The sequence below is a fragment of the Falco naumanni genome, chromosome 3 (assembly GCF_017639655.2).
Source record: "Falco naumanni isolate bFalNau1 chromosome 3, bFalNau1.pat, whole genome shotgun sequence".
NCBI lineage: Eukaryota > Metazoa > Chordata > Aves > Falconiformes > Falconidae > Falco > Falco naumanni.
The window spans coordinates 99,150,635-99,164,055 of NC_054056.1; the positions used below are offsets into that span (position 1 = coordinate 99,150,635).

At 32.9% G+C, this 13,421-nt stretch overlaps 1 protein-coding gene across 2 annotated transcripts in view; it reads right to left on the reverse strand.

The window, feature by feature from the left end:
• CSMD3 (CUB and Sushi multiple domains 3) overlaps positions 1-13,421 on the reverse strand; it is a 726,030-nt gene that overhangs the window by 251,782 nt on the left and 460,827 nt on the right. For both annotated transcript variants that reach the window (XM_040588420.1, XM_040588419.1), the window contains one exon: positions 5,051-5,220. In XM_040588420.1, the coding sequence (XP_040444354.1) occupies positions 5,051-5,220 (170 nt within the window). The remainder of the gene's footprint in view (positions 1-5,050; positions 5,221-13,421) is intronic.

Consider the following 13,421-nt stretch of genomic DNA (forward strand, 5'->3'; position numbering starts at 1 on the left):
ACCTATTTCTCACTCGTGCTTTAAGGATGATATTGCTAAAAGGATTATGATATCAGGTGTGGAGATTCTTAAGAACCAAATTAGCAAAACCCCTAAACATTAATTCCTTTCAAAATCTTTGCATAAAACCCCTTAAAAACAGAATCACATGCACACATTTCAAAGCTGGCCTACAGGTGAGACAGTAAACAAATGCAGTAAAACTGAATCCTCCATATTTTGTAGGAGCACAGAGTGCTGAGCCAAGCACAGGGGAAAGGGGGACCCTTCATGCCAGTTCTTCTATTTGGTTTACTGACACACTGTTGCCTGCCTGTTGCTGTACTGAGTGTTTAGTAGAAGGAAAGATTACTTCATTACAGTATCAAAAATAAAGTCTTTGGGGTTTTTTCCCCACATAGGTGCAACCTTATCTGGCACATCAGCTCTCACTTTACATACTGCCAAGCACATAACCTACTACAAAAGGAAAAAAAAAATAATCCCCAAAAACAGCTGGTGTACTTTTTCCATCTCAGTCCTTTTTATACCTGATGTTCCTTTCTTTTTTGTTTTAGATTCGCTTACAGAATCTGCCTGAAGTTTTTTTGAGGTGGGTGTTTGTTTCTTTAACATTAACAAAAACCTACTCAATAATAAGCACCATGCATAGGTACATTTATGTTATTTATTTATGTTGAATTCTTTATTTGTTATATTATTTATGTTGAAGTGAACTAAAAATAAAGAAAACAATCATATTATCTTTGTTCAAGCTTCAGTTTTAATAAAAGATGCCTTTCCCCCAGTGAATTAGAAAAGTATATTAAAAGATCTTTGCCATAGAAGAATACTTCCTACATTCAACTGATAAAGTGTTCACCACTAACAATGGACTATTCACACAAGGAGAACAACGGCAACTCCATTTCTTTCCCAGCAGATCTAAAGGGTTTCCTTACAGCTATCAGAGACTACAGAGTTTACAAGCAAAACTGGTGGATGGAGATAAAAGCAGGGGAGTGGGGGGGGGGGGGGGGGGGGAGTGGAAATCAGGTAGAAATGTTATCATACTTTGGAAACCATGTAGTTTTTTCCCTGATACCTACGTTGGCTGTTTACTCTAAAAATTTTGAATTTTGAAAACATATTGCACAAACTCAATTATCTACAATTATAAAGGAGGAAACAATTGCTACACAGATCCTGAGATTTATATTAAATGGATTAGCATACAGTGACTATATGGATGTATTCTTCATCTACCCTGTAATAAATATTAAAACAAGATGTGGCACTATCAAGAGCATGTTATAGCCCAGGGTGGGAGGGGAATATAGATTTATATATTATTTAAGAGTTTCCAATAAAACCCAAACAGTTTATTGTTTAAACAAACAAACTACAACATTAATGTAAGTAGCCAGAGCAGTTACATCAAAAAGACAATTGCATACTAAATGAAACAAATGAAAAACAAATTATATGTTCTGAAACCTCTGTTCTATACCAGTTCAGAATTGATAAATGGGCACTCCTCCTTCTCTGCCCTGGGAGTAACAGCAAGGGCGGTGATTTATTTGTGTTAAATATGCTGTTTTCCACTAACACTCTATTCCCAGTCCAGCTGTTTCATTGTTTCAATCACCGTGCTTGTCAGGTATAAATTTGATCCATGGTCAGTTAACTCATGTGGTAGGCAGCAAACTCCCTGACTTGATTAAACAACATATCAAAAGTTCTGTAGACTATTTACATCTATTCAGACTTTGAATGGAATTTTATCTGCATATCTCTAGTAATCTAAAATACTAGCTGAAAGAAAAAGTAACACAAAGTATATGATTAATTCCTTTGCCAACATTTTCATCTATCAGTTCTGCAGAACAGAGACCACCTATTTCATAACCAAATTCTGTAGCTAAAAGACTGAGCTTTAACTATGGAATACCATGGGGCTGCATCATTTGTGTTTGAAGAAAGGAAGCCCTGTCTGGAAGCTGTTGTTTAAGAACCTAGATTTCCAGGCAGTGAATTCCTAACCTTTCCTAGTTCATATTTAAAAGGGAACTGCAATTTACCATACATCACTCAGCTGTTTGCTGCAAGACTGGATGATAATCTGATTATTTTCTTTTTTAACCTCCTTCTATTGCCATTTTTAATTCCAGAAGACTTTGTTATTCTTTACCTACCTCAGAGATTTCTTAGCATTTGGTCAAGGCATTAGTATTTACATTTATAACAAAGTGGTATATATTTGATAGGATTACAGAATTTGTTGATGATTATTGATTCACTTAAAAACTAAAGTATAACCCTAACATCCTACTCCTGTAGCCAAAATTGTATTCTCCACAGTCAGCAAAATAGGCAAATTATGCAGTATTTTCCTTTTTTTCATTTTAGTTATCAGTTCCACAAAAATAAAAGGAAGTTTCTGCAAACTTATCTTCAAGGATGATTTACTGGGATTAATGCAAATCAGTCTAAGAGAATACCAGAAAAAAAAAAATATGCAGATAACCCAAGACTACTTTTCTGATCTTGAAGATATTAATGGTAAATACTAGGCATATTTCCAAGTCAGTCACACAACAAATCTTCCACTAATTCTTTTTCAGCTCCTGGAGGTGAGAAGTAATCAATAATAACAGAGATCAAAATACAACTTCGGAACTGGTTCCATGAGAAGAGTTTTGGAATTTGTGACTGCTGCTTTGTATTTCCTGAAACAAGACTCCTTTATCAAATGAACATGTGAAAAAAAATGAGTCTGGTGGGATTAAGACCATTTGTAAGACTTTAATCTGAGAGATGAGGCAGGACAAGTTACAATGGGTTCCACAGATTTAATTCCTTGCTGCAATACTAAATGTCAAGTGCCTCTGTCTTGCTACATTGTCAGATAAGCTGAAAAGTTATAATCACAATAAAGAAGACTTCTTATATGTTTATTTTAATAGATTGAGAGGAACTTCAGCTCATTATTATAATTCAAGGCTGCTGACATGATAAACAAACACTTTAATTACTAGATATTTTCATCTAATAGATACACCTGCAAAACACAGCAAATATTTCTGCCATTGACATTTACAGTTGAGTGGTGGCCTCCCTCCATTTAAAATTAATTTGACATTACTTTTAAGTTCCCATTACTTGAGTAGCAATATTGAAGTCAAATTCTCTTTTATAAGCCTCTGAGTTAGGATTTTCTAGTTAAACATCTGCAGTGCACATGGCTGGAATGGCACTTGAGAAATCTTATATGCATAGATCTTTTCAAAATTGTATCTGCATTAAATGATTAAGGAACAAAAAAAGAAAAAATGTGAATCCCTTTATTTTCATATTCATTTATATTTAAGTAAAAGTTTATATTTATATAACTGTAGCTTCCTCCCTACAGTGCTATGACTTTTACACGAAGATAATAAGAGTTGAATGGTTCCAACTGAAAAGTTCTTGAGTAAAATGCACCAATGTACTTTTCCTGGCTGGGCATCTTAAATATGGACAGAAGTATTAGGACAGTGATTTGGGTGGATAAGAATTAAAGTTCAGATATAAGACCTGAGTTCAAATCTTATGCTAACGTTGGTTAATTTAAAGATCTTACCATAACTTCACTAATTTTTCTGCTTCATTAAGAAATTCCAAAACTGCTAAAATTACACACTTGCATACACCATCTGGATGTTTTAACAGAAACTTGAGTAGCTGGGTTTTTTTGTTTGTTTTCTTTGTTTGTTTGTTTTTCCATGCTATGTGTATGTTAATAGATACAAAGCATCTTTGAAAGTAAATCTTTGAAGCATGCAGTGAGGCCAAAATAAAATAAACATAACTGCGCATGCTGGGCATCTAATAGCCTTTGGTTTATTTTGTTTTTCTTGTGTTTTAATAAGAACATAATACATATTTTTTTAAAATAAACTTCCGCTCCCCCACACTTGCTGCCTGATTTCATGTTACATTGGTTGTTCAGGTGTGCTCATGCCTTAAAGGTATAATTAACTCCTGTTTGGAAGTGCCTATGTCTGACATCTAAGTACAAAAATCCCAACCTAATGCTCAGACGGCTAAAGTTAGATAAAATAAAACCCAGTCTGAATTGAAGTAGTTTCTTAGAAAGATATGTAACCATAATCCTCATTTTAGTAACTACATCGCAGAATACGGCAGAAAAACTTTTTTTGTTTTTGAATCAGATATGATTGCCATGGTACTTCTTGTTCCTTTGAATTCAGAGAAGTAAGTTTAATTAAATTGATTATTCTGAAAAATTAGACAATTATTTAATCCCTTCTATGGGTATTTTATTGCATTTAAATGGTATGTGCTAAAAGACACTCACCCTAATCATTACATTTGAATATGTAGTTGACTAAGCAATGTACACATCTGGAAAGGTATATTTTGGGCAGTACAGTAATAAAATCTATGAACAAAAGTAAGTAAATGCTACTGACTTTATAGGGTGAATTCACTCTACACAAATGTGGAAGGTTCTAGTATACTGTTTTTCCCTTTATTGAGTCTTTGTTTAATGCAAAAATTCTTTTCAGATGTAATTGCTGTGATTATCATTTTGCAGGAGATGTTACATAACACACAAGATTCGAGTCATTTAAAGCAGAAACCTCTTGTGCAAAATGTAGTATGTAGACAGTTAATTAAATTAAGCTTCTGGGTGTAATATTTATTATGTTTAGATCACAGCTTAGGCTATGATGATACTAAGGAAGAAAACAGAATTTACCAAAAAAGGAACTGATGAATATTTAACACTAAAAATAGAATACGAATACACATTAAGACAACATTTGGTTTACAGTTTTAATTTCTTTTTTAAATACATGTGGTCATAAATATATGATACAAGAAAGAGATTATGGAAACACCTCAGGTGGCCCAATTTTTAACTGTAGAAATGGAACTGGTTTAGATACATGTTTTCGAAAATATGATTAATACAAACTTACCTGATACTGTACTATCACAGACAGATCAACAACATGAGGAAATACAAGTTTAGAAATAACAAATAAATTACATGATCACATACCTTAAGAACATCTCCTTGGGCTAAATGAAAGGTTCTGGCAGAAATATTGATTCCTTTCCCTGCTTGCACCTGAATGCTGTAAATACATTCATGGTTGTTTTCATAGTTAAGAGGATAATTGGGGGACAGTAAGATTCCTTCATTATTTGTCGTGGAGGCTCCACATTCAGCTGCAATTAAAAGAGAATGTTAGGGTATATTTTAATGGCAAACATAACCATTTTTAGTAATGGTGGTAATGAGAATGTTAATGCAATCTAGTTCAGCATTATTAACATTTATTAATATCTAAAATCTAGTTCTAAATATACATTCATGACAGTGATTGAAGTTTACAAGAATATTTCTAAATGGCAATACTTTAATAAAGGTATGTTAAATAATATGGAGAGTTATATTAATGGCACATTCTGTAAGTATAATGTTTTAAAGGATCTTTCTTGAATTTTGTTTTGGAGGAAATACACTTATTTTTACTTCTCCAACACAGAAATTCATAAAGACTTGCAAATGAAATGAAAGTAAAAGTATTCTAGAAGTTTATATGTGTATATATTTTATATACATGCACATGTATAAATATACATACATGCAGATACACACATTCTCTCACAAATTAATGAAAAAAACATTTTTTACCTAATATACATTTAATAAAATAACAACATAGCTAAAGATATAAATTACATTAGAAAAAGGGCTAAACTATATCTACCAGATGAACAATAGAAAAAAAAATATTAATAAACAAGTAGAAACAATAGTAACTCTCAGGAGAAAAAAAAAAAAAAAAAAGACAAAGGAGGAGGATAGAAAAAGGAATGAAATAGGTTTAAGATTAAGAGTTAAAAAATAGTATAAAAAAGCATTAGGTTTAAGATTAAGAATTAAAAATCAGTATAACAAAGCATTTCCAAGTAATACTATTATTATTCCAAAAAATTAACTTTGTAACTAAGGATTTTGATGATTAAGTTTAATCACAAAAACAAAACAAAAACAAACCAAAACATAAAATTGTGGCAGGGCTATATTAGGCATTAATAACTAACCTTAATTTACTATTATATTTTGGACTAACATAGTTTTAATTAAGACATTTTTTGTATTGAGATGCCAGGTATTTTAAATTAACGCTGACAAACTATTATAATTCCTTCCTTTTTATTTAGTCCTGATATGTGGTCATTACAGTGCAAGGACAAGAGAATTTCCTCTCTTTTTAAGATATTTAGATTAATTTTAAATTTAACTGTAACACTAAAATTTCCGGGTTTATGTTTGTTTTTCAAGATCAATTCAATATTCTTGCCATTTATCTTACCCAATCTTATAAGCATGCAGCCCAGTCTTTTTGAACACGGAAATTCATTAGTTTATAATTTCACAAAATAAGTAATTGTATTGTGCAAAACTGTGTGGTACTTTTAATGGTTTGAAAAGATGTTTAAACAATCCATGATATCTATTTTAAGAGCTACTCTTCTTTACTAGCATTATTATAAATTCCTCCCCAGACTTGTTTGAGCAAAATCCAGAATACTGAAATACATATTTTGTATATGATATATGTATGTTAAATGAAAAAAACCCCATTGATTAACTGTTCTGTCTATGCCGCTAAAACAAACATTGTCCAGAAAGTCAAATCAGGAACAGACTAAAGCAGAAGAAACGCTTGATGACTATGTTTAAATAGATTGCCATACAGAACAAGTATTCAAATAATTCAAGTGTTATCACTTTGTCTTAGAACAGCTGGATATATATAATCTAGGCAGAAGCAGAAAACCTTCTAGTCCACAGGATCATGTCTATCCTTTTATTTAATTCTCAAATAAATGGTTATTTGCTACTCTGAAGATGCATAGGTCAGTTTGATTTATAACACATATGAGTAAGATGATTGTAATTTCAAGTTTTTGGGATATCCTTTCCCATTCCAGACAGAAAGAAAAGTCAAAAGGCACAAGGTAATTATGGTATTAAGTTGATCCAAAACCTGGTTTTGTCAGAACTGTAATTCAAAGCATTTTTTAAGAATTTGAACCACAGCAGTGAGCTATCTGTTACGACATTAATATTTGAGAACAATGCTATATTTCCTCTTTAAAAGTAAGGCAATTTTTCATGTCATAATATTTACCAATCTGATTGTACTTTTCTTACTTTAGAGGGAGAATGCTGTGTTCCAAATTGTGAATGCTCCATCATTGGAGGTAGCCAAGGTCAGATTTGATAGGGTTTTGCACAACCAGATCTAGTGAAAGATGTCCCTGCCCATGGCAGAGAGGTGGACTAGATGATCTTCAAAGGCCCTTTCCAAATGAAACCATTATATGATTCTATGTGTGATCTCAATCCTCGTGATAGCAGACAAGAAAGCAAGTTTAGTAACAGCAGTCTTGAAAACCACATGTAAAGGAATTTCTCCCATAGCATTCAGTTATATAATTAAAGTTCCACAGAAGCAAACACTGAAGCACACACTACAGCCCACAACATTAGCTTCTTTTGTATACTTCTCAGAGGGCTTCTCACAAAATCAACAGTTACTGCTTGGCTTCTCTACTTGCCTCCTGCCAGTGCAATTTATGACTAAAAAAACCCCAACCAACCAAAAAAAAAAAAAAAAAACCAAACCAAAAAACAAAACAAAACCACCCCAAAACAAACCACAAAACACCAAACCCATGAAAAACAGCAGTATAATTCTGAGTAAGTGCTGAATCAAACAGGGAAGACATGTGATTAATATTGTAAGACTTTCAAAACTATACCATAGGTAGTTCTATCTGCCAATCTCCACTTCTATCTATAAACATGAACACGCAGCTAAGTTGCTTAAAATTACATGGAACTTCTGGTAACCTATGGTTGCCCTCTATTCTTTGATGTTAATATGACAGCATAAATAAAACCCCATCATACTACTACGTGCAGTTAAGTGTTGAGTAAAAAAGTGTCAGGGAAAAAATGTTAACAGAGTTCTTAAGTTCAAAATAAATACATTTATTAAACATGTCATTTGTTTAAAGTGTTTGGAATAGAATTTTAACAATCATTACAGTGAGTGACAGATAAAGAGACTGAAGACGCAAATCAGGATAAAATTAATGGAAAATATGTAAAGAGGGAAATATAGAAGAGAGAAAAGGGATAAAACTATTTCAGAAGGAAAAATCGTTGAGGAACAGAAAGGCTGTGACCATTAGAGCTGTTACCACAAATGACAAACATTTCTGCACTGGCTTATACTGTTGCATTTTAGTAACATTCCCTATTCAACAGAGAGGAAATTCAGGTTGTTTTAGTGACAGAGCTTAAAAAACAAACAAACAAAAATACCCCCCAAAATACACTTATTTCAGCTGAAACTTAGAATCTGCCCTACACATTTTGCTTGTAGGGAAAAAAAAAAAAAAGGGAAAATATTCTAATATACAGTTATGTTTTTACAAAGTCTCTAATTCAGGTTTATATAAAATACAAGGATGTAACACTAAGATTGAAATAAATCACTGTTTCTGGACTTTAGCAAAAATATAGAATCATGTCAGTACTAGACAGGAAAATAAACAAAAACTTAAAGAAAAATAATGAAAGGAAAATACTGATAAAATGAGTATAAATAAAATTTTTATAAGAAATTACTGTTATGCCTCAGGTTATGAATGTGTGTTCATTCTACCTTTCCATCATAAACCAGATGAGTTTAAACTACTATTTATTAGTGTATTTAAATGCTGTAATGAAGTAAAATGCCATTGTTATTGTAACCAAGGAATGAAATGCATCTGTTTGGGTAATTTAACCATTCAAAAACAATTATTTAAATGAATTGCTTAAAAAAAATGCTCTTTTAAGAGTATTTTGCAAGGTTTCTCACAATTCAGCTGATGAAATCCTCACCAATAAATATTATCGGGGGGAAAAAAAATATTAACATGCTGCTACAGGTTGAAATTCAGCCATTATGGTCTTCAAAACAACCCCTTTGAATCAAAACATAAGAGCCACAAACAGTAATTCTGTTTTTCAAAAAGATGTTATCTCTTGGTTAGGAGACTAAGCACATTGCAGCAGCTTGATTGGGCAAATAAGTGGAAGCATTCTAAGGATGACTTTATCTTTAACCAACAGTGGTAGCAGACTGCATATCAACAGTTACTTTGGAACGTGTATTTAAATTCAGTGCTCAACAAACTGTTTCTTATAAAACTGTTAATCTTCAGAAGTTCTACCTCTTCAACTGATGGCAGACATAAGAAAATGTACCCTTGTCAAAAGAGCAGATAACAAGACAATCCTGGAAGGATTAGGTTGTGACTGAAGCATTCTTTTTCTCTGAATAACCTGAGTTATGAGCTCATCAAAATTTTCCAGGTGGTTTTGGTATCCTGACAGAGTTAAGTACAGGGAACCCTATTCTGACAGATAAAATGAAAGGAACATTGTCTTCTTCAATCAGGAAGAATAGTGTTTTTTACTTTTATTTGATATTGTTCCAAAAGAAATTATTTCCTTCCATAGACTCAAAAATGACTAACTGCATTTTCTTACTATGTATCTGCAGTACATGCATCTACATCAGAATTGATCTGAGCATCAAAAATTCATGTGACTGTGTATTAAATTGACTTTCGATATACTTTGCACATACTTTTTTGTCTGTTATCTGACTGCATTGTTTATGTTATAATGAAATCTATTGTCAGATTTGGGAAGGTCCTGCTTTTAGGAACTACACATAATTTTTCAGCAAGTTAATGTTTCTATTAAAATGGCCAAATGCAAAAGAAATCATTGTTAGAAAAAATAATTTACATTATTACAATTATTTTTCATAATTAATTGCTCCACCTGACAAGAATGAGGAGGAGTCCCATACACTTTTAACAATATGCTGCTGCATTGCAATTGACCAAAGGAGGATGGAGAAATAGCATGACAAATGAGCTTCTCTATTAGTATTAACAATGTAAAATGTATTAAAAACCACACTCTATATTAGGAGAACTTAAACAACCAACGTGCAGAATTTGCCTTTAAACTAAATATAACATTCTTACAAACAAACAAACACAAAATATTTTGAGGACTGTTGGCACTTACTGAAAATTTCCACACAGTGAACACGAACAGTTAAAACTTTATATAGAATATTAAAATGCATAAGAAATGTTAAGGAAGTGCTTATCATATTATAATGCCGTTATGATGGTGTTAGCTGTATTTTGGCTGTATTTTGCTTTGGTCAGGATATCTTATCCCTGAAGAAAATAACAGAACTACAAAATATGCAGAATGACACAATAAATATTTGAATGAATAAATTTACTTCTGAAAAACAAAAGAAAGATAAGGATTACTTTGTTCTGAGAGGAATCAATAAGAAATTTACAAGTGAATACTACATGCCTTAAACTGAAATTTCATGGTGGCATACTAAAAGAAAACTTAGTTAAAACTAGCAAAAGAACACTTTCTAAACCCCAAAACTATTAAAAATAACCTGTCTCAATTTTTTTTGTCTGCACAGAAATGGATAAAGCTTTGCAGCAAGACTCTAATGGCAATATGGAATAAGATATGCAGAGGGTAGCTAATGTCTCTCCTGCTAATTAAGTAACTTTGCAAATTACTGCAGACATATCTGTGGTAGAATCTTCACTCCATTGGTCCCATAATTGTGTTTCAGTTCACTGCATTTATTTTTTCTCTGATACAATATAACCTTTCAGATATTTCTATTTTTCACTCGCCAGATATTTCCTGAAAAGCACCTTAATTCAAGCTTTGCAAAGAAGCTACATCAGTAAACAGGAAAAAATTGTCAACCTAGCAAAAAACTTTACCAGCAAAGATCCATGTACAATATTATCTGATAAGTGTGCAATGAACATGACATAAATGAATGGATTTGTCTATAGATTTTTAGTGTGTGCTTGTCTGCTTCTCATAATTGTAAGGACTATCCTTGGAATTCTGTATGACCAGAACATCAGAGACTTTATGACTAACTGAAATAAATGGACAGAAAATGTTATAAGGAGAAACATAAATGCAAGTAGCTTATATGCACAAGAAAAGAAGATTTTAAAATCAGTGTCTTCCAGTTAAGGGTTAGGAGACTGGAAAGAGATTGTATGGTCCTGAGAAAGCCAAAGGAAAAGGCCCTACACAACTGGGAAGCTATGAAGAGATCAGATAATTTTCTTTACATAGACATAGAAACAATTACGGGTTAGAAACTCTGACATGACAGTTATAATGAAAGGTAATGGAACCTGGCTATTGGACAGCCTTATAAGGAGAGGAAGAAAAAAGTAAAGAAAAAAGAAAATGGAAGACATCAGGGAAGAGAAAAAAAAGACATGAGAAACCCTGGCATAAAAGAGACCACTTCTTATATTTCACTAGAAATAGAAGTAATTCCAAGAAAGCAGTGCGTGTGCTGAATAAGAACACTGCTTATAGTTCGTATTTGAATAAAACATGAAACTAAAGGATAATAGTATTCTTACAGATCTGTAATCATCTTCACTCCATTACTGATTATCAGAAATGTTTAATTTTATCTATTTCATTATTTTCCCTTTAAAGCAACAATAATCACTTGTTTGTTACTGTCTGTAACACATTTAAAAGAAATTAAATTGCTTCTTGTAAGCTAACTATGGCAGTAAAAATGATAGAGAGCACTAGGCAGAGACATCTAACTCTGAAAGCATCAGAACCACAAATTCACAAACTTAAGATGATACCTGCACATTGTATCACAACCTCGAGACATGCGCCTAAGACGTTGTTGAAAGTGTTGATTAATTAGGACTTAATCCAGAGTTTAGGTTTTCCTTCTAGGAAATCAAAAGCTTCTACAAAAACCTAGAAGTGAACAACTATTCATACTTCAAATATTTTCCAAGAATCTGTTACTCAATAAAAAACCAAAAAGAGATCCACTGTCCATTTTGGAGTTCAAAGCAAGCAATTTAAAGGTTTTTGACCTTTTTACTTTTTATTTATTTATTTATTTATTTTAGTTATTAGATACATCCATTTATTTACAGATTGTACTGGGTTTGGCTGGGATGGTGTTAATTCATAGTAGCCCATACAGTATGTGTTTTAGATTTGTGACCAAAAGAATGTTGATAACACAAATGTTTTAACTACTGCTGAACAGTGCCTGCTCGACATCAAAGCCCTCTCTGTTTCTCAGGCTGCCCCTGCAGTGAGTAGGCAAGGGGCTGAGAGAGTACACAGCTGTGACAGCTGACCTGAATCGACCATAGAGATATTTCATGCCATAGAGTGTCATGCTCAGCAATAAAATTGGAGGAGTTATTTTCAAAGAACTCATTGCTTGGTGATCAACTGGGCATCAGTCTGCTGGTGGTGAGTGACTGCCTTTGCATCACTTCTATCTTTTTTTTCCCATTACTAATGAAACTATCTTTATTTTGACCCACAACTTCATGGTTTTGGGGTTGCCCTTCCCCGCTCCGCCCCCCCCCTTGCTTTTGACCTTCCTATTTTCTCCCTCATCCTGCTCAATGAAGTGAGCAAGCATCTGGGTTGAGTATTCATCAGTCAGCTGGGGTCAACCCATTCACACAGATTAAGATCTTATGACATTCAGACTATTTCATAGTCATTTTGTAGACTATTCAAACTATTAGAAATATCCAACCCTAAACCAGTCTCAAAAAAGTAGTCTAGTGCGAAATTTCCTGCTACTACTTTTCCTTTCTTTCTTTTGTCATCTATTTCCTGCCAATATTTTTCCTTTCTTTCTTGTCTTCTATCATGTGCATTTCTGAATGTTTTTGAAAAATTGAGGAATTTGCCTGAATAAGGAAAACAAAACAAAACTACAACAACAAAAACGTTTTATGACTATTAATCAACTGCACAGAAAGATGCTAACAGTAGATCAAAAACTTTGAATAGCTCACCAGTATGGCTGGCTTCATTACAATAACATGACATTAAGATATAAAAATGTGAGTACTGCCTGTGCCTCTTCTGCTTGAAAGTTGTAAGGTCTCTTTTTTTAAAAAAAAAAACAAAAACAAACAACAACACAAAAAAACCCCAACAACACCACCAACAACAAAACCCCCACCCAACACAATCCCCTCCCCGACCTTTTTCCAATTCTCCTCTTCCCACTGGGGAGGGGTGAGTGAGCCAGAAGCTGCCCGGTATTTAGTTGCCAGCTGGGGTTAAACCACAACATACTGCTTGCTAATCATGAGAGAGTATATTTAAATAAATATAAGAGATTTCAGAATTGAATCACGAAATGATCAATTTCTCAATTATTGCTATGATTTTTTCTTCACACAATATTATTCTTCACACA